Raw genomic sequence first — 22,657 nt, 5'->3', positions numbered from 1 at the left:
ACCATGCTGCCAAAGTAGCTGGAAGGCGCTTTATTTGGCCCATGTGCTTTGAGCCTATGAGAGGTTAAGAGGGGATATGATGGCCCTGTTTAAATACTTGAAGGGATGTCATGCTGAGGAGGGAGCTAGCTTGTTTTCTACTGCTCCAGAGACTAGGACCTGGAGCAATGGATGCAAGCTAAAGGAAAAGAGATTCCACCTAAACATTAGGAGGAACTTCCTAATAGTAAGGGCTGTTCGACAGTAGAACAAACTCCCTCAAAGTGTAGTGGAGTCTTCTTCCTTAGAGGTCTTTAAACAGAGGCTGGATGGCCATCTGTCAGGGATGCTTTGATTGAGATTTCCTGGATGGCAAGGGGTTGGATTGGATGGCCCTTGCGCTCTCTTCCAACTCTGTTTCTATGAGACCAGTACAAGTTAAGTCTACTTATCCAGAATTCCAAAATCTAAAATAGTCCAAAAACTAAAACTTCTTCATGGGTGGCTGAGACAGTGACACCTTTGCTGTTTGATAATTCAATGTATACAAACTATGGCCTGTTCTACACGGGCCTTTGCCTAGGGGTTGGCCGAGGACACAGCGTCCAATCAGGCCTCACCCCTAGGACGCACTAGGTACGTCAAAATGGTGGTGCCCTATATACACGGGCACCGCTATTTTGACGTCACGGACGCTTAGCGTCCGCACGTTGCGGCGCGGTAATGATGCCGCAAGTGTGCCATTGGTGCCTTGCGGCATCATAACTGTGCAGCAAAAAGAACCCATTTTTTGCGGGTTGTCTTTGCTGCGCCAGGGAATCGTGCGGTTTGTCCGCTGCGGTTCCCTGGCGCAGGAAACACAGGCGCTGGCAGAGCGCCCTTTTTGGGCACTCTGTAAAGTGTCTTTATTTCATACACAAAATTATTTAAAGTATTATATTATTATTATTATTATTATTATTATTATTATTATTAACCTTTATTTATGAAGCACTGTAAATTTACACAGCGCTGTACATGCAATCTTTTTAGTTAGACAGTTCCCTGCCCTCGGGCTTACAATCTAAAAAGACATGACACAGAAGGAGAAGGGAGTGGTGGAGGGAGAGGGTAAGAGGTCCAGCAGTTCCTCTCTACCTCCGAGGCCTGGACCAAGGCAGATGGACTGGAGGGAGGGCTTGGCTTCAAAATGGAAGGTTAATCTTCATCCAGGGAAAATACATACTCTCAAGTAGGATAATACATATACAACACATAGCAATACAGGAAATGGTTTGATAAACAGGCACTAAAGGAACATCAGATGGTAAGCAACAATTATGCAATGCCTGGGAAGGCTTCTCTGAACAGGATGGTTTTCAACTCCGTTTTGAAGCTAGTTAAAGAAATGATGGCTCTTGCTTGCGGGGAAGAAGGTTCCAGGAGTGAGGGGCAGCAAGTGAAAAGGGGCGAATCCGGGATGGGGCAGAGGAAATCCTGGGCTGAGACAGGAGCCCTTGACTATCAGAACAGAGGGCCCTGGTGGGAAGGTGAGGAGAAAGAAGGTCTGATAAGTAAGGAGGGGCCAGTCCATGGAGGGCTTTAAATGTCGACAGCAGGAGCTTATACTGAATGCGGAAGGGGAGGGGGAGCCAATGAAGGGATGCCAACAGAGGAGAGATGTGGTCAGAGCAGTGGGTGGAAGTGATAATGCGTGCAGCTGAATGCTGGACAGAGATTAAAGGACGGAGGTGAGAAAGAGGAAGCCCAGCCAGGAGAACGTTACAGTAATCAAGTCGGGAGATCACTAGGGCATGGACCAGGATCTTGGCAGTAGAGACGGAGAGATATGGTTGGATTTTGGCAATATTGTACAAAAAGAATCTACAAGCCTTGGCTGTGATCTGGATCTGAGGGATACACGACAGAGAAGAGTCAAAGATAAAACCAAGACTGCGGGCTTGCTGGACTGGTTGGATAGAAATATTGTCCACAGAGACAGAAAAGGAGTGTTGAAGGGTGGGCTTAGGGGGAAAGACAAGAAGCTCCATCTTGGACATGTTGAGCTTCAAACGCCGATGGCGCATCCACTGCGAGACAGCTGTGAGGCAGGACGAGACTTGCTGTTGAAGCATTGGAGAAAGGTCAGGGGCGGAAAGATACAACTGGGTGTCATCGGCATACAGATGGTAGGAAAAGCCAAAGGAGCTGATGAGTTTTCCTAAGGACAGTGTGTAGAGAGAAAACAGAAGGGGACTCAGAACAGAGTCCTGGGGAACTCCAACAGATAAGGGAACAGGAGAAGAAGTCTGACCCCCTGCAACTACTGCAAAAGATCTGTCTGACAAATAAGATCTAAACCAGTCGAGAACAGAGTCTGAGAACCCAAGGTCAGAAAGTATATCCACTAGAAGACAGTGATCAACAGTGTCAAAGGCTGCAGACAATCGAGAAGGATGAGAACAGAGTAGAGGCCATTAGTCTTGGCCTGTAAAAGGTCATTCGAGATCTTAGTGAGAGCTGTCTCTGTGGAATGCCTTGGGCGGAAACCAGACTGAAAGGGATCAAGGATGGAGTTGGTTTCAAGAAACTCAAGACAGCGCGAATAAACAACCTGTTCTAAAACCTTAAGAAAGAAAGGGGAGAAGAGAAATCGGACGATAGCTAGACAAAGAGGAGGGGTCAAGAGAAGGTTTTTTCAGAATTGGGGAAATGAGAGCATGTTTGAAGTCCGACGGGAAGGAGCCTGTAGAGAGAGAGAGATTGAAGATATGGAGAAGCGAGGGCAGAAAGGAGGGAGCTATAGAGATTAGAAGAGGAGTAGGAATTGGATCAAGAGGACAGGTTGCAGGTTTGGAAGAGTTCAGAAGTGTAGAGAGTTCATCCAAAGAGGCAGGAGGAAACACAGAAAATTTGTTAGGGGAGGGCGATAGAAGATTAAGAGCAGAAGAAGAATCGGGAGGAACTATCTCAGAGCGAATAGTGGTAATCTTAGAGATGAAATAATTAGCAAAGTCATTAGGAAAGAATGATGAAGAGACAGGAGGAGAGGGAGGTTTAAGCAAAGTGTTGAAGATGGAGAACAAACGCTGCGGGCGCCTCTCATTGGCGGAGATCAATGATTTGTAATAATTCTGTTTTGCCATAGAGAGGGAGCGTGAGAAGGAAGAAAGAACAAATTTGAAATGGATAAAATCAGCCCACTCTTTGGACTTTCTCCAAAGACCTTCGGCTGCTCTATAGCAGGACCGGAGAAACTTAATGTTGGGGGTAAGCCAGGGCTGAGGTCTAGTCTTAGAGGAAGAAGTGCATACAGAGACAGGGGCAAAATGGTCAAGAGTAGAGGAAAGAGTGGAGTTAAATAAAGACTCAGAGCCCTCCCCCCGACCACCATCTTGAGGGGGAGAGACGAGGCCTGGCCTGGAAAGACTAAGAGCCCTCCCCCCGACCACCATCTTGAGGGGGAGAGACGAGGCCTGGCCTGGAAAGACTATGTGTGGCTCCCCCCTATATGATTAACATCTTCGAGTATATTGCTGGCTTGGTTTAATGTTGATTTTATGTATACTGTGCACTGTTTTGCAAGTTTTAATTATCTATTGCAATTTTTATCTTGTATTGTATCATTATCGCAATTGTTGTATACCACTGTGATCAAATGGAATAGCGGTATATAAATAAATATTATTATTATTATTATTATTATTATTATTATTATTATTATTATCATCATCATTATTATTATTATTATAGCTGAATCAGCAGAATCCCCGAGATTTAGGGAAGAGAGAGATGAATCCAGGGTCAGACCAAGATGGTTAGAGTCAACAGATTGAAGATCACGAAAATGGCGTTGAATAGTATGGTGAGGAGGAGGAGTATAAGTAAGAGCAAAGGAGATTAAATGATGATCAGATAGTGGAAAGTCAAGTGTCAGGTAGTCAGAAATGGCGCAGTTTGCAGCAAGAACCAGGTCAAGACAGTGACCAAGAGAATGAGTTGAAGAGTTGGAATGTGGTTGGAGGCCAAAAGAAGCTAGCAGAGAGTTAAAGCGAGATGTTGTAGGGTTATTGGAATCGTCAACGTGGATATTAAAGTCACCTAGGATCAGAGTGGGGACTGAATCTGAAAGAAAGAAAGTCAGCCATGATTCGAAGTCTGAGAGGAACTGGGTGGCAGAACCAGGAGGGCGATAGATGACTGCAACCCGGAGCTGTAGAGGAGAAAAGAGTCTAATAGGATGAAACTCAAAGGAAGAGAAATGATAGCTGGGGGGACAGATAGAACTTGAAACTGGCAGGAGTTAGATAGCAAGATACCAACCCCTCCTCCTCGACCCTCAGGACGGCTTGTGTGCGTGAAGGAGAGACCACCAAAAGAAAGGGCAGCGGAGGTTGCAGTATCATGGGCTGGGAGCCAGGTTTCGGTAAGAGCGAGGAGGTTAAAGGATTTAGAGAGAAAGAGGTCATGAATTGCTGTTGCTTTAGGGGCAGTAGAGCGGCAGTTCCAGAGGGAACAGAGGAAGGGAAGCAGGGAGACAGGGAGAGGCTGGATGGAGATCAGGTTAGGAGAAATGTGGCGAGCCATGGGAAGGATGGGGTTCACAGAGAAAAGAAAGAGGTGTAGCTGGCTTTACAATTAAAGGTCAACAACAACAATAACAATAATAACGAAAACAATAATAATGTTGCCAGCTCAGGCCTTCTGGGGATAAGTCCAATGCAAGCAGGAGGTTCTTCCAGGGAGCACAGGTTATACTTGTCCTTCTTCCTGTGGAGAATTCTGGGACCAGCAGGAGAGTGAGATGTAGCCAGGTGCCTTCAGGGAAGAGTAGAGTTCCTTTGTGCAGGGCAGATGGGAAGCCCTACCTTCCTTCTTTCCCCACAGAGGCAGAGATGTAGCCAGGTGCCTTCAGGGAAGAGTAGAGTTCCTTGTGCAGGGCAGATGGGAAGCCCTACCTTCCTTCTTTCCCCACAGAGGAAGAGATGTAGCAGGTGCCTTGTGGGAAAGAGGATTTCCTTTGTGCAGGGCAGATGGAAGCCCTACCTTCCTTCTTCCCCACAGAGGAAGAGATGTAGCCAGGTGCCTTGTGGGAAGATGGAGTTCCTTGTGCAGGGCAGATGGGAAGCCCTACCTTCCTTCTTTCCCCACAGAGGCAGAGATGTAGCCAGGTGCCTTCGGGAAGAAGAGTTCCTTTGTGCAGGGCAGATGGGAAGCCCTACCGTCCATGCTTTACCACACAGAGGAAGAGATGTAGCCAGGTGCCTTGTGGGAAGGATGGAGTTCCTTTGTGCAGGGCAGATGGGAAGCCCTACCTTCCTTCTTTCCCCACAGAGGCAGAGATGTAGCCAGGTGCCTTCTGGGAAGAAGAGAGTTCCTTTGTGCAGGGCAGATGGGAAGCCCTACCTTCCTTCTTTTCCCACAGAGGAAGAGATGTAGCCAGGTGCCTTGTGGGAAGGATGGAGTTCCTTTGTGCAGGGCAGATGGGAAGCCCTACCTTCCTTCTTTCCCCACAGAGGCAGAGATGTAGCCAGGTGCCTTCTGGGAAGAGGAGAGTTCCTTTGTGCAGGGCAGATGGGAAGCCCTACCTTCCTTCTTTCCCCACAGAGGCAGAGATGTAGCCAGGTGCCTTCTGGGAAGAGGAGAGTTCCTTTGAGAGTTCCTTATATAAAATTACCTTCAGGCTATGTGTATAAGATGTAATATGAAACATAAATGAATGTTGTGTTTAGACTTAGGACCCATTTCCAAGATATCTCATTATGTATGTTTATGAAAACAGATATTTCAAAATCCAAATAAATCTGAAATCCAAAACACTTCTGGTCCCAAACATTTTGGGTAAGAGAGATTGCTAGAAAGAAAGTTTACTCCTGCATGAGCCACAGCCCATGTCCCCAAGCTTGAACTGCTAGGCCACTTGAGAGGCATGACATTTAAATGACCCATGACCCCAACAGGGCCAGAAGCTGCTCCGAGGCTCCCTAAAGAGGCCCAAAGCCACTGACAAAAGGAGTAGCAAAAAGCCACTCCTGCTGGTGGCTCATTTGGGAACGGGCCATCTAGTCACTGTGGTGCCAGGGTGATTGAGGACAGATCGGCTTCTGACTGCTCCTTTTGGCCTGCTTCACCCCTTTTTAGCAGAGTCTGTTGTTAACTTCCAACTTCAACTGGAGACCCTATGAACAAGAGACCTCCAAGTCACCATGTTAGCAGTAGCTGTTGCTTCCTTGATTGAATCTATCCACCTGTAATGCAGTTTTCATCTTTTCCTTCTTCCTACTTTGCCAAGTATCATTATCTTTTCTACTGAGTCATGTTTTCTCATGATACATCCACAGTATGACAATCTCTGCTTAGGCATCTTGGCTTCTAGGGAGAATTCAAACTTGATTTGATACAGGACCCATTTATTTGTCTTTTTGGCAGTCCATGATATCATCAAAAACTAAAAAAAACCAACTTCATTGTCTAGCTTTCACAAGCATACATAGAGATCAAAAATGTGATGGCATGGGCAACACTGACTTTCATATCCGATTATGTATTGTTACACTTCAGGCTCTTGTCTTGTTCCTTAATAGTTGTCCTTCCATGTCCTAATTTTCCAATCTTTTGACTGCAGTCTCCATTTTATTAATGACTGAGCTAACCTATAGGAAACCTTTGACTATTTCAGTGTCTTCACAGTTAATTTTAAAGTTATGAAAGTCACCTGTCACCATTATTTTTGCTTTCTTAATGTTCAACTATAACCTTGGCTTTGCTCTTTCATAGAATCATGCACAAATAAACAATCAAAGTAGATATCCATCCAGCATTGCATTGACTTTTTTAGCAGCTGCATCACATTGTTCTATTTATGGTCTAGGACTCCTAGTTCTCTTTTACATGTACTGTATACTATACCCACAGCATTCCCTTCATCTACCAAGCTGGCAATTTTATCAAAGAAAGAGATAACATTTGTCTGGCAAGACTTGATTTTCTGAAACCCACGTTGACTTTTTGTGATTATGGCACTGCCTTCTAGATGCTCACACTCTCTGTTTAATGATCTGCTCTAGTATCTTTCCTGATATAGATGTCAGACTAACTGGACAATAATTGTTGGGATTCTCTTTTTTCTCCTTTTTGAAGATGGTGACAACGTTTGACCCCCTCCAGTCTGCTGGGACTTCTCCCTCCTTTAACTGTCACCTTGTTTTTTGTATTGTATTACAATTTTTACTGTACACCGCTATGATCATTGCGGAATAGCAGTCTATAAATAAAACGTATTATTATTATTATTATTAGTGCAGCTTCCACTTCATTTTTCAAAATTGTAGGTTAATCTTCACATAGTTCTTCCTTGAATGAATCTGTGCTCCTTCCAGCTCTTTTATATCGTTCATCAGTGTGTTTCCGTTATCTTGATCAGGTAAGTGTGTTTCCCTGCTGGTTATCTAGCAATCCAATCTTCATTTAAATTTCCCTTTGATTTTCCAGATCTTGTGGAAGAAGTCTCTTGTTCTATCTTTTTTGTTGTTGTCATCTTCTATCTTTACTTCCCTGGTGCCAATGGATACTAAGAGACAGGGGGGGGGGGGGGGGGGGAAACAAAAGAGGGAGAATCCTCTTCTCCCCTCATTGGGGCGGAAAGACACAGACAGGCATGCAGGGTTCAATCCCAGGTCTATTCGCATCATTATTCACACTGCCAACAATGCAAATCTTGTAAAAATTCAGGGGAAAAACCAGTACCAATTATCCCAAGATAAGTGTTTTTTTCAGCAGCACCCCTCCTCAAACTTAATCGGGTATATTCAGGATGCATCTGAACAAACATACAACCCAGATTCATCCCAGATTATTTTCACCCTCAGCCCCTCAGTCTAGTGAAATATTTTTGGAGTTCTGCAATACTTTTTTTCTAAACATTTGTGTCATCAGCAACTTGGCCGCCACAATATTTACCCCAAAATGTCAGTGTCATCAGAATGCTGATGACACTATCACCGACTTCTTATTGTCAGAATCAATTGGGCCATGCAGGTGCTGGACTAATATCTGGATTGTATAATGGGCTTTGATGAGGGCCAAAAAGCTGAATCTGAATCTTGATGAGATGGGAGTTTCTGTATACTGGTGGTTTTTCAGTCTGGATACTAAATTAGCTGCCTTGTTCTTTAAAAAAAACAATTGCATCGTTTCGGATTAGTCCTAATTCCATCTGTCACTGGGGGCACCTCCGCAGAATGACGGTTTATGGTAAATAGCAATATCTCATTTTTACACTGCTTGTTATTTTTCCATTACTTAAAAAAAAGTAATTGCAAACTATACATGTCTGCTCAAATGTAAATTTGGTAAATTCTGTGGAGCTTACTTCTACTGAGTATACATTTGTGTAAGTTTTCAGCCCGAGAATATTTTAATTTGGTAAATTGTGTGAATGGGGGTGGATGGGTACTTTTAACCAAAACAAGAATAAAACAAGAAAAACAATTCTTACCGTACAAGATTCAGTGAAAGGTAGACTGTTATAATATAAAAAAAGGCACGAGGATTGATATATGGAAATGTTTTTTGAGCAATCACAATTCCCATTATAAGGTAGATCATAATATGAGCCAAAAATGTCAGCATTGACCAGAATCTGTTAAAGAAAAAATATATATGTTAAAACACAATGTGGGAGAAAACATTGTTTATTACAGAAAACAGCAGTATATCTTCTTTCTCCTACAAGTCTATACCTTCTAAATGGTTTGTGTTTTAAATATTTTAATTTTATTAAAGTTTTGTCAACAATAAACATAAATGTTGCTCAAATTGAATTAGGAGACAAGAAAAACAAATTGTCTTTGATACTTCAGGTGATATATATAATGATTATCACATATGCATTATAATTAGTAGCCACTGATAATCTTATCTTTGAAAAATCCAAACAATCAAATACCTCCAGTGACTTGACCTAGGATTAGAAGGTAGCAATTAATTTAAAATTTGAAACATTTCTATTGTACAAGACTGTACAGATACAGTTGGGGAAGATAAATAAGTTTTAAATTACTTTTAAATACTACCAAATAGGCCTTCATATGGGCTCTAATCTGATTTATTTGATTTGATCAAAGTTTTCCTCCATTTACATTCAATTGTATGTTCCTGTTGTCATATACAGTGGGAATAGGTCCAAATGCTAGTTCCTTTGCAAATTGATCCAACACATGGATTAACTCTTTGTTAAATACAGTGCACCCATGTTATACGCGGGCACGGTTTATGCAGCTTCCAGCATATGCTGGAAGCCTGTGCCGGAAGAAGCCTCAGCGCGCCAAGAAGAAGTAATGGGGCACGCCCCGCATAAGTGGAAAAACATGTATGCTCAAACTCCATTAGAAGTAATGGGGCTTGAGCGTATGCGTTTTTTCCCTTATTGGGGGGTCCCAGAACAAATCCCCTGCATAACGGAAGAGTACACTGTACCACATACTATTTTTGCAGCTACAGAATATTTCAAATTATGTTGTAGCTCTGTAGATATGCATAAAAATAAAGGAACGTAAGAGCAGGAAACACATGCATACACAAAAGCAACTTCAAATCATACAAATACCTTTATACATTGCTTTCTAAAGCAAACAGGAATGCAGCGTGAAGGTATATGTCACCAGTATTTCAATCTAATGTTGTTATGTGATATCCAGTTGGCTTTGATTTATTGCAACCTTATGTAGAAGTGATTGACAAATAATCCTGTTATTAATGGTTCTGCAGTGGTCTTGCAAGCTAAAGACCATTACTTCCAATGAAACAGGCTATACTGAGGTCTTCCTCTTTCCTTTCTTTTTCGAGGATTTCCAGTCTGTGGGCCTTTGTTTTGGTTTCAACATTTATTGGCAACTTTCTGCTAGAAAGAATCTATCTGCAATAATTTCCTGGCATTCAAAAAAGCTGTATTGATATGCTACTTGTTCATCATTATTTCTTTCTTCAAAAAGCTTTGAGAGTAGCTTCCACTTCACTTTTTAAAATTATAGGTTTCTCATAAACGGGTTCTTCTTTGAGGGAGTCTTTCGTCCTTTCACCTCTTTCTGATCTGCAGCCATAGTTTGGTTCACTGGGCGGTAGACCAGGCTAAAGTTGCCACTTTAGTGTCAACTGGAATTGAGCCATTGGTCACTGTAAAGTGGCTTGGAAGAAGAGACCTCTGCTGGAATGATTTGTTGCCTCTTTTCTTTGAAGAGCACACTGGGCCTCCTCCTCATGTGTAGTCACTCAGTTTGGTGGAATTGATTAGGACTTGCTCAAGGGCAAGGCCCTCATTTTGCAGGTGGCTGCATGATGATAGCATTCTGGTCAGGTGGTTTGGGGTTATGCTGGTTTGGCTGACTATTTTTTCATGCCACCTTTGGTGTGGTGATGGGGATCCCTGAAGTCTGGATGCAGCTCAAAAGAGGGTTCTGGAATGATTTACACAAAGAGTTGGGCCACCATCTTGTACTTCTTAATATTTGTTTTCATCAGTCAGAGCTCAACAGTACCTATGGCGTTCATTTGTCAGAAGGCAATTTGATCTTCCTGGGAGACTAGCAAAAGGGGGTGAACTCCTTACTGGCTAGCTTACTGGGGGAATGGGACTAAGCAGACACTTGTCCCTTGTCCATGGCAGGTAGTGGGGAGAAAAATTAAGACTTCAGTTTATTTTAGTCAGACTTTGACACATTTTTCAGAGAAGGGTAGAGCTCTGGAATAGCCCCTATAGGTCCTAGGATTCAGGGTGGGTGGGGAAGGAGTCCATCGCTGAGGCCAACCTGTGGATTTTGCTTTCACTTATAAGATCCTGGTACTTGGGGAGAGTACTCTGGGTTTAGCTTCAAAGTCATTGCCAGCCAGGGAGCAACCTAGCTACTGGATTGCTTTCTGGGCTCAGAAGTTTCACACAAAAGAAAACTGAGGTGATATTCTAACATAGACTTCTGGCATCAACTGGACCCACATCAGGTTGCTCCCCCTCTACATCCTTTCAGGTCCAATTAACTTAAATAGAATATATGTCAAACAACATGTCTCCTATTTAACCCAACTTTTTGTGTCTGGTCATTTTATTTTATTTTATTTATATGCCACCTTTCTCCCAGCATGGGACTCAAGGCATCTCACATATAAAATTGGTTAAAAACTTAACAATATTTTTTTAAAAAAAATAATAATCACATTAAAACAGTATAAAATTACATTAAAATACAAAGTTAAAAAACATAAATATAATTATTCAATTACTGATCATGAATATTTCTTTCTTCCAAATGCTTTGAGAACAGCTTCCATTTGACATTCTAAAATTTTAGGTTCCTCATGAAAAGGTTCTTTTTTTTTGGAAAAAAAATTGTCATCCTTTTGCCTTCTTTGTATAGTTGTTCAGTGTATTGCTTCCATCTTTCATTTTCTCTTGATTATGTAATGTGTTCCCCTGTTGATAATTCAGAACTTTGAATTCAGAACTTTCAGATCCTGCAGAATAGGTTTCTTGTTTTATCCTTTTTTGTTGTCCCCTTCTATTTCTTTGCATTTTTTGTAATCCTGTGGTTTTCTTTGACCCTATGAACAAGATGGCTAACAGTTGCATTCAGAATTTTGTCTCTGTTTTTGTCATCTATTCCTTTTCTCCTTCTCTATCCTTGACAATGTGAAGCATTTCTTCAGATATCCATTGAGGGTTTCCCCCTTTTGATTACAGGTATAGCATGAGAAGGCACAATTCACTGGAAAAAGCAATAATACTAGAAAAAGTGGAAAGCAGTAGGAAAAAAGGAAGACTGAAAGCTAGATGGATGGACTGAATTAAGAAGGTCAGAAGTATGAGTTTGCTGGACCTAAGCAAGGCAGTGGAGGACAGGGAGATGTCTCATTCACAGGGTTGCCATGAGTCACAATTGACTCAAGGGCGGTTAACAACAACATATTTTTGGCATTCTTCCATGTTAATATCCCTAGTTTTGGTTCACAGTTCTTTTGGTTCATGGTGAGTTAGGCTTCCAGTGCAAACCCGTTCTTTACACAGTCTTTATCTTCTTCAGGGATGCACTTTAGATGTTATTTTGGCACTATGACTGATTTAGCTTTACTTTAATTTTTGATATTAAAAGATCATACATAGTCTTTGCCACACCACTCCTAGCGTTGTTTTTGCTGAAAGAATGGAATGGTTCTGTTTTCTGATTTCAATTAAATAGTGTGTTTGTTTTCTCTATTGACATCTGATAGTAATCTTTTCAGTTGCCTAAAGAATGTGTTTGCCCCAAACAAACTACTGGTGTCACAAAATTCAGTATGTCATTATCTCTCATTTCTTAATCTTAGGCCAAATTCACCAAGTATTTTTGGTTCTTTGTTTCCTGCTTTTACATTTTTACATTCCTGCTTTTTTTTCCCCTTGGGAAGAGATGCCTTGCAAATCGGACTGGGGAGGGAAACAGGTGGTGATCAATGGGAAGTTTTTTCATGGAAAGAGAAACCTTGCATATCGGACTAGGGAAGAAAACATGTGGTGTTCAATGGGGAGCTTTTTCCATGGGAAGAGAAGCCTTGCAAACCGGACTGGGAAACACACACACACACACCCACACACAGAGAGAGAGAGAGAGAGAGAGGGAGGGAGGGAGGGAGGGAGGGAGAACATGTCCCTCAAGGCACCAACATTGGGGCACCAGACTTCCTTGTTTCAGGACCTTTCTAAGTAGTATTAGTGTACTGAACCATATAGAAGTCAACTCAGGATTTTAGGGTCAATTTTGGAGCATAAATTTCTCGACATAGTTGGGCATATATGATAAGTTCAAATTTCTCAACTGTTATGTAAAAAGAACAAAACTAGCCAACATAAATGTTCAAAAATATTTCAAGAAATATACAGTATACTTACTTATAAAGAAACATAGCCATTCCTGGACTAAAGCTTACAGAATCTAAAAGAAGACCCAACATACAAAGAGCAATAACTCCAGACATTCCAAACCATTCAGCTAATGAAAAAAAGAAGACACAAAAAATGAAATTACAATTATATAACTATATTAACAATTAGATGTGCCTGTTAATAAATACAAGCTATTCATTGCATTTTGTAGAAATAATGTAGTCAACTTACCCAAGAAGAAAATTACGTATGCCATGGAGAAGCTCAGAACTACTTCAATTATTCCATCATTGAAAATATGTGCCAGCCAATAAATAACTAATTTTGAACTCAGAAATCCAAATATAGCACTTGCAAAAAATTTCAAAATCAATTTTATAAAAATCTCTTTGACTGTAAAAGAAAAACATACAATTAAACTATTTGAAATTTGTATTACCACAGTTAATTACAGAGAACTACAGCTATATTGCATAATTATATTACAGCAACCAGAACTGAATTTGATTAATTTGATCCATTCATGGTCAAACCATAGTTTAGCCGCTTCTAAATTAATGAGACAAATTAACTGTAGGTAATTTTGGCAAATATTGCAAACATACGACGGCTAATGAAGCACACCAGGGAATTCCAAAAGAAAATCAGCATGTGCTTTATAGACTACAGCAAAGCCTTTGACTGCATAGATCATGAAAGGCTATGGAATGCCCTTAAAGACATGGGAGTGCTAACACATCTGAAGACAAATCTGTACTACAGACAAGAGGCTACTGTCAAAACAGAACATAGAGAAACAGAATGGTTCCCAATTGACAAAGGGATCAGACAAGGCTGTATCCTTTCACCCTATATGTTCAACTTGTATGCAGAACATATTATAAGAAAAGCAGGCTTGGATACAGAAGAAGGAGGAGTGAAAATAGGAGGAAGGAATATCAACAATCTAAGATATGCAGATGATATCAGAGTACAGTGCGTTCTTGGCTTATGCAGGGGATCCGTTCCGGGGGCCCCACGTAAGCCAAATACCGTGCGTGCTCAAACCCCATTCAAGTGAATGGGGCTCATGCATGCATGTGTGCTCAAACCCCATTCAATCTTAATGGGACGCGCCACCCCACGCGCCCCGTGCGCTCCCATGCAGCTTTCACATATGCTGAAAGCCATGTATAATGCGGGTGCACTGTACTAGCAGAAAACCTCACAGACCTGGAACACCTACTAAGGAAGATCAAAGCAGGCTTAATGTTGAACATAAAGAAAACAAAAATAATGACCACCGAGGGCCTTCACAAGTTCAACCTAGACAATGAAGAAACAGGAATAGTAAAAGAATTCTCATACCTGGAATCAAATATTGATAGAAATGGGGACTGTAGTCAGGAAAGCAGAAGAAGACTAAGAATGGGGAGGGTGGCTATGAAAGAACTAGAAAAGATTCTAAAATGCAAAGATACACAACTCAGCACAAGTTAGAATCATACAGTTAAAATATTTATTTTATTTATTATGTTATACATGCCATTGTATTCCTTATTACCATGTATGGATGTGAGAGCTGGACAGTTAAGAAAGATGATAGGAAGAAAATCAATTCATTTGAAATGTGATGCTAGAGAAGAGTGCTGAGGATTCCATGGACAGCCAAAAGAACAAACAAATGGGTCCTAGAGCAGATCAAGCCAGAAACCACCCTGGAAGCCAAGATGACCAAACTGAGGCTGTCGTACTTCGGACATATCATGAGAAGGAAGGACTCGTTGGAAAAGACAATAATACTGGGAAAGGTGGAGGGAAGTTGGAAGTGAGGAAGGCCACATGCCAGATGGATGGGCTCTAATAAGATGGTCACGGGTATGGGCTTGCAATAATTAAGCAAAGCAGTGGAGGACAGAGGGTCTTGGAGATGTCTCATCCATAGGGTCGTCATAAGTCGAGATCAACTCGAGGGCAGTTAACAACAACAAGTTTTGGCAACAATTCTGCTGAATTTAAACAAGTGAATAATCTGGTACTGATTTCAGTAGGAACATTACTGCATCCTTAAGGTGATCCTGTGTCCTTCTCTGAAGACACAATTCTACTTAATAATAATAATAATAATAATAATAATAATAATAATAATGTACTGATAGTATACTATATGCATTTGTAGGTCGTGGTAGGATTAATTCTCCCTTTGTGAATAAAAAGAGAATCAGATTTACATTTACCAGGGAGCAAGATCCTCCATAATTTAAGGCATCTAGTTCTGCATAGACATGTATAGAATTTCACTGTTACATGCATTATCCTAAAGCATGTACGAGAGAGACTTCTTGGTGGCCGCTGCCAGACTTTAGAACGCCCTTCCTAAAGAGGCCAGGATGGTCCCATCCTTCCTGTCTTTCGATCAGCAAGTTAAAACATTTTTGTGTCATCGGGCTTTCACAAACTGATATGGGGTGGACTTGTAATGCTGTGTGGTGCTTTTTAAGGTTTGTATATAAGTTGGAAATGACTTGAAGGCACACAACAATGACAAATATAATATTTTAATGAATTTTAATGTTTTAATGTAAAGTTGAGGCTTTGTTGGTTCCATACTGATCAATCCCAAAGAATAAGCAGACAGTACTTGAAGCGGAGGGCCTATTCATACAATAATAGTTTCAGACACAACTCTCTGTTCCATCTAGCCTAAAGTGTACAGTCAGTACAGTTGGCATAAGAGGAAACCATATGAACTTTGCCTAGATAGAGGAGACATTTCTAGTGTCCACCCTGTTCTGGGATCTTAGCACTACAGAAGGCACATTTCTTGAAAGACACCAGCAGAAGAAAAAGACTGAATGTACCTTTGAACACCACCAGCAGCAGCATCTGCTAAAGCTATGGTCAAATAGGCCAAAAGCCTAATAAAGACTGACAAATATGAAGAACACAGTTCCTATCGATGCTGATGCTGCAGCGGCAGATAAGAATGAACTGGCAGTTTCAGCAGGGACCTCCATGTATAGATGTGCTGGAGATGGGTGAGGCTACCACCAAAACTTTTATGTAACACCCTTGAAGGTTCTCAAAGATGCACTGCACAGATGCAGGATAAGGACAGGTTGCTTACCTGTACAGTAGGCCCTTCCCTTACACAGAGGAATTCATTCTGGATCCCCCCACATAAGGGGAATTCTAATACGGTAAATAAAATAATAAAATTTTAATTTCTATCCCGCTTTTTGCCAGGCAATCAAAGCGTCGTACAACTGGTTAAAATACATCCATATATACATAATGCCCCCCCCTTAAAACAAGATTAAACAATGTAAGATTAAAAACTACATATTAAAACCAACTAAGCTAAATAAAAATCATCATGGGCAGAGTTCACTGGATGGGAAGTCTTATTTGTGGCCGAGCATTTTATTCCGGGAAGGCTTGCTGGAAGAGATCCGTCTTAATTGCCTTTTTAAAGCTCTCTAGATTGGTAATTTGATGGATCTCATCCGGCAGGCCATTCCATAAGTTGGGAGTGGCTGCAGAGGATGTCCTCTGGGAGGTCGCCGTCAACCTGGTCTTTAAGGGCTTTAATAAATTCCTCCCAGAGGACCTGAGTGTACGGGGCGGATTATATGGAAGCAAGCGATCCCATAGATAGGTTGGGCCCAAGCCATGTAGGGCTTTAAAGGTGATAACCAACACCTTGTACTCTGCCCAGAAACTGATAGGCAACCAGTGGAGTGACTTCAATATTGGTGTTATATGGTCACTCCTTGCTGTTCCTGTGACCAACCTGGCTGCCATATTCTGTACCAACTGGAGTTTCTGGACTAGGCACAAGGGTAGCCCCATGTAGAGTGCATTGCAAAAATCAAGTCTTGAGGTCACCAGTGCATGTACTACAGTTTCGAGATCACCCTGTTCCAGGAAAGGGCGCAGCTGGCGTATCAGCTGAAGCTAATAGCAGGCGCTCTTGACCATCGCATTCACCTGATTCCTCATCTGAAGCAACGGGTCAAGAACCACCCCCAGACTACGAACACAGTCCTTTGAGGGGAGTGTGAGCCCCTCTAGGACTGGAGGTTGCAGCCCAATCCCTGGTTTGGGAGGCCCTACCGTAAGAACCTCAGTTTTGTCTGGATTCAACTTGAGCTTGTTTTCCCTCATCCAATCTATTACTGCCTGAAGACACTAGTTGAGGGAAGAGATGCCATCTGTCGTTGTCGCTGATGACCGGGACATGGAGAAATATATTTGGGTGTCATCAGCATATTGATAACACCCAGCGCCATATCCATGGATGATTTCTGTGTATGCTTGCGCCCCATTGCAAACAATGGGGCGTGTGTGCACCATGTTTTATTGTTGCATGGTTTCAGCTAAGATTGAAGCTGTGTATAGTGCACCTATGTACAGCACGGGCGCACTGTAATTGTAATTCTTTGAGTGGTAATCTGTGAATTCACACAAATGGGTTTTCCTGCACCTGTGCAGAGAAATTTGGAACTTTTTAGAACTGCTAGGGAAGACGTTTTGGCAGTAGCCCCGCCCATCCTATATATAACCCTAGCATTCCCACTCTTTTCCTTCAGTTCCAATTGGTTGCTGCATAGAAGCATAATGAGGGAACATGTGCAAGTGCAGGACACAACCTGAGGGGTTTGTGTGAATTCACAGATGACCACTTAAAGAACTACAGTAAGCAATCTTTATCGTGGTCTCTGTGAATCACACAAATGGGTTAGTCCCATGCTGGCAAACCCGTTGCACGCATGCCAGTGTTGGCACGCAAAGCCATCTGAGCAGGCATGTGGCCATGGAGGCCCAGGGTGGGGAACTGGAGGGGCAGGAAGGCGCACATGGCCAGACCAGCTCCTTCCCACATCCCAGAGGGTTGTTGTGAGTTGTATCAACAAGCCCCTCCCTTTCCTCCCAGAAGTCCTGCATTTACGCAGGAAACCCCGCCCCCTAGCCAAACAGCCCTCCGGCACTAAGGGTGGGAGCTTCAAGCCCTTTCTGACTTAGAAGGACACAATCCTGAGCTTTCCTTGGAAGGTTTATTCAAAGGAGCTTTCGCCACTGCCTTTTCCCCTGAGGCTGAGAGAGTGTGTCCTGCCCAAGGTTCCCGCACAGTGGGTTTCATAGCCCAGCAGGACTACATTTCTGCAGTGGGTATGAATTCAGAGAACCAGCCCTGTTAGTATGGAATATTAGTATGCATAGGGTATTCTAGGGAGGATATTCAAGGAAAATGTAGGGAATGATCAAATAAACACTAAAAAACTACTATAAATGTATGCTTCTTAGTCATGCTAGAAATGGAGGATATTCAAGGAAAATGGAGTATCTGACCAAATAAAAGCTAAAAACACTCCTAGAAATGCCAGTTCATGCTTCTTAGTCATCCTCAAAATGGAGAACATTACAAAATGTTAAAAAATGCTTCTATAAATATAAACCCATGCTTTTTAGCCATGGTCAAAATGGACAGCATGCAAGAAAAGCTCAAGACATGACAAAATAAAAGCTAAGAACATCCATATATAAATGTAAATTCATGTTTCTTAGACATACTTAAAATGGAAGATGTTCAAGAAAAATGGAGGACATGACAACATAAAAGCTAAGGTCAGAAATATAAATTCAGTTCCCCAGGTTTATTTACATATACTGTATATTACTTATTGTTGTTGTGCCTTCAAGTTTTCAAGATTTGTTCAGTGGGCTTTTTTGCCGTTACCATCATTTGAGGTTGAGAGACTGTGACTTGCCCAAGGTCATCCAGTTGGTTTCCATGTCTGAGCAGGGATTTGAGCCCTGGTCTCCAGAGTTGTGTGTGAAGAGGTGCGGTGTTAGCGGGCCTCTGGTCTCTGTGTGAAGGGGTGCAGTGTTAGGGGGTCTTCCCACCTCTTTCTGTCCTGGAAGGAGTCCAAAAGGTCTTCTTCCATTTTGAACAGGATTGTGGATGTTTCTGATTTATCATGACTTTCTCACAGGGATTTCTTGACAAGGTTTCTTTAGAGGGTTTGTTTGTCATTGGCCGCCCTCTGAGTCTGTGAGATCTGTCTTAGCTATGGGTTCGAAGAGCTGCAGGACCAACTCGAGACTCCAAGCCGGCGTTGATACCAGAGCAGGAGGATGGAGGTTGATGAATTCCTTCAGGAATGTTTTAAATCTTGAAAAAAGATGGGTGACCATCGAACTGGTAGTGAGTACAGATGGCTGCCAAATAATATTTCAAAGTAGAAATGTAAAGTCCAATTACTACTGAAAACACAAGAAAGTCCAAAACTTGAGGAACTTGAACCCAAGATCAGGACATCAAAGATGTCAGGAATTTCATTTACTTCAAATGGTAAGATTTCTATGACGATGGCTTGTGACCCACTGCACAAATTCAGGTAAGGTGGTTATGGTCAAATATGTCAAGCGACTAGGCGAAGAGTCTCCAGGTCTAAGTGTTGAACCCAACCATTGTACATGGTGAGAAGATCAGGGCTTAAGGGCAGTAAGAGATAATTCTCGGGGCTAAACGAAATAGAGGTCTGAACCACAGCTGCCTCAGCCATCACAAGGTGATCAGGATGGTGTCTGACCTGTCCTATGTCATCTTTGCCACAACCCTGGTGATCAGTGGAAATGGATAAAAAGCATAAGTAGATGTCCACAGAAAGGCATCTCCTTGAGAACCTCAAATTTTGCTCCTTGAGCAAAATTGCAGGCACTGACAGTTCAGATGCCTGGCAAAGAGATCGATGTGGGGTAAGCCCTAACAATGTAATAGTTTCCTCATCATGTCAGGATGGATCCTTCATTCATAGCACGAATCTGAGGACTGGCCGAGTTGCCCACCAGTCCATCCTTCTCACTCGGTAGATGGATTGCTTGCCGAATGATGTGCCGTGGAATGCACCACTTCGAGACATGATGGGTGAGGTCAAGTAGGGTTTGGGACCCCATGCCACCTTGTTTGTTGAGACAGTACATGACGATGTTGTTGTCTGTGAGCATTCAGTTTTGAAACAGGAATTCGATGGACCACAAGGCTTTTTCTACTGCTAACATCTCAAGAGTGTGGATGTGAAGCAGTCTCTCCTCGGAGGAACACTTTTCTTTCAGTTTGAGGCCTTCTACGTGAGTTCCCTAACTGGCCACAGAGGCACTGGTTGCTAGGGTGAGATGTGGCTGCGGAGGTAGAAAAGGTATGCCAATGCACATATTGTTGGGATTCAGCCACCAATGTAATGTCCTGGACACAGTTCTTAGAACTATAAACCATTTGAAGGGAGAGTCTCATAAGGGATCGAAGATGGACAGGAACCAAGACTGAAATCTTCAGAATCGAAGTCGGGATCAAGGAGTTACTTAAGTAGTAGAGGCAATATGGCCCAGAGTGATCTGTACCAAGTGGGCAAAAATCCTTCTGTGTCGGATACAGGGCTGAATCACCCGAAACAAGACTTGAATCTGTCCTGAAGAAGGTAAACCAGGCCTCGCCTCGAATGCAAAATAGCTTCGATGAACGTGATCTCTTGAGATGGGAAGAGATTGGACTTGGACTTGTTGACTATGAGGACGACAGATTTGAGCACAGACAAGGTGAACTGGACGTCTCGAACGAGAACCTGTCTCGAGGTTGCCATAAGAAGCCAATCGTCCAGGTATGGGAAGACGAATATACCGTGCTGACAGAGGAAGGCTGCCACAACAACCATGCATTTTGTGAAGACTCTGGGAGCTGTGGACAGGCCGAAAGGAAAGACTCAAAACTGGTATAAGTTCTGGCCGACTTGAAATGCCAGGAATCTCTGATGGTACTCCATGATCACAATGTGAAAATAAGCATCTTTGAGATCGGGGGTGGTGAACCAGTCTCCTTTCTGCAAAAGGGAAAGGATGGAAGAGAGAGTTACTATATGGAACCGTCTGTAACAAATGTAGGAATTCAAGCGGCACAAATCCAGAATGAGTCGAAGACAGTCATCTTGTTTGGAAAAAATAAAGAATCGAGAAAAAAAGCACTGTCGGATCTAAGACACGGGCATGGGTTCGATGATGTCTTTGGAAAGCAAAGCATGCACTTCATCAAGTAGGGTGTCTGAGGAGTGGATGAATCCCCGTAGTGGGTAGTTTTTGAATTCGAGGGCATAGCCTTTGGCAATGATGGTAAGCACCCAAGAAGCAGATGTTACAGAAGACCAAACATCAAGATACTGAGAAAGTCTATGACCAAAAGTAGGTCAGGAAAGGAAAGGAAGCACACATAAGGGAAAAGTCACAGACACTTTTTACCTTGGTCGTCCTCCTTTCTAAAGGATTGATGGTACCGAGGCTGGCTGGTATAGCATCTGCCAGAGGAGGAAGAGGACTGTGAAGAGAACCTCTGCCTCCTCGATCCAGATGGGCTGTAAGACCTCAACTGGGTGCAGGATGGCCGTTGCCAGGCCCATCGCCAACGCAGAATAAAATGTGGCAAGGAAGAAGACATACCATATTTCTTTGCCGTGGTCATCATCTTATGATTGTGATTCAACTACTCATTTGTCTCTTTGTTAAAGAGTCCAGAATCACCAAAGGGTATGTCTTCTATAATAGCTCGGGCTTCATGCCAAAGATCCAACGCTCAAAGCTAGGCATGCCGGCAGCGGGCAATCAAACCTGATGAGACTTTTGAGTCACAATCTGCAGATTGACAGGCAGAGTTGATCTGCTGAGCACCAAGGGAATGTGCTTTGGACTGCAGTGCTTGAGCCACTGGGAGCTTATTGAGAAGGGGAAGATCCTCTCCCAGAGATGTTGCTGATAAGCTCCCATACATGCAATGTAATTGGCAACACAAAGACCCAAAGCTGCTGCAGAGTGTAGTTTCTGAGCCATGCTGTCCAGATTCCTGCCTTCTTTGTCTATGGGAATCGAGGATGTTTGAGGAGTCAGGCTTCAGTTGGGAGGCTTTGACAATGGCTGAATTCAGGCACAGATGATCACGAAGCCAAGGTGAGTTGGAAAGAATCAGTCTATAGAGATTATCGATCTTCTTATAAGTCGAAGATATGATAGCTGGGGCAGTCCAAGAATGGTTGGTGATGTGAGACATAGATGGAAGAAGTCCAGTGGAAGCAGCAGTAGGAACTTTGGATTGGATTCTTTCATAGATCAAATCCAAAGGTTCAGCATTACAGTGAACCACTTTGAGGTCCAGTGCATTTGCCATTTGAATAACTTGCTCCAAAAAAGAACGAACATCACCCATTGGAGAGGCTGACTCATGGACTACAATAGTGTTGGAAGGGGACAGTGCATGAATTCATGTTGGTGAACAATCCGAATCAGGACGTGCAGGCCATGGAGAGCGAGGAAGCACTAGTAACCATCTATCCGCCAAGGATTTATGGTGCAGAGGAACAGGTGGTGCCTTCTGTTAAGTGTGTCCAGAAGTAGATGGACAAGGTCTCAAAGATGGAGCCAACTGGAGAATGACAGAGCCTGTGGGGGAGCTGCAAGGGTCCGTAGGGATCTCATGGACATAGTGCCGGAAATGATATTCAGGGTCGACTGGCATGTAATAGCAATCCTTCTCGCAATTAAAAACAGCAGCTCATCCTGAGAGAGAGGAAATGGAGAGTGTTGGGCTTACTGCTGGCTTCAGATGCGAAACTGGTAGAGATCGGTATTGACAAGGGATCAAGCATCGAAGTCGTGTCAAACAACAATCCGTATCCAAATGCCAAGTAACTGTTATAAGTTTGCAACTGAAGAGTGATTCTAAGAATCAGTTCCTTCATTGCTGCTAGTGCAGTGGACAAAAAGGAA

The 22,657-nt window shown here is 42.7% G+C and overlaps 1 protein-coding gene across 1 annotated transcript in view; it reads right to left on the bottom strand.

Annotated features, from left to right (window-relative positions):
- Positions 1-22,657, bottom strand: part of LOC121926322 (sodium/hydrogen exchanger 10-like) — a 587,624-nt gene that overhangs the window by 93,042 nt on the left and 471,925 nt on the right. Inside the window, exons 6-8 of the mRNA XM_042459209.1 lie at positions 13,100-13,261; positions 12,875-12,974; positions 8,456-8,599 (exon numbers count right to left, since the gene is read on the bottom strand). Coding sequence (XP_042315143.1) covers positions 8,456-8,599; positions 12,875-12,974; positions 13,100-13,261 — 406 coding nt within the window. The remainder of the gene's footprint in view (positions 1-8,455; positions 8,600-12,874; positions 12,975-13,099; positions 13,262-22,657) is intronic.

The sequence above is a fragment of the Sceloporus undulatus genome, chromosome 1, assembly GCF_019175285.1.
Source record: "Sceloporus undulatus isolate JIND9_A2432 ecotype Alabama chromosome 1, SceUnd_v1.1, whole genome shotgun sequence".
NCBI classification, from domain to species: Eukaryota; Metazoa; Chordata; class Lepidosauria; order Squamata; family Phrynosomatidae; genus Sceloporus; species Sceloporus undulatus.
The sequence above is the reverse complement of the archived record's forward strand: the minus strand, read 5'-3'. Positions and strand labels throughout refer to the sequence as shown.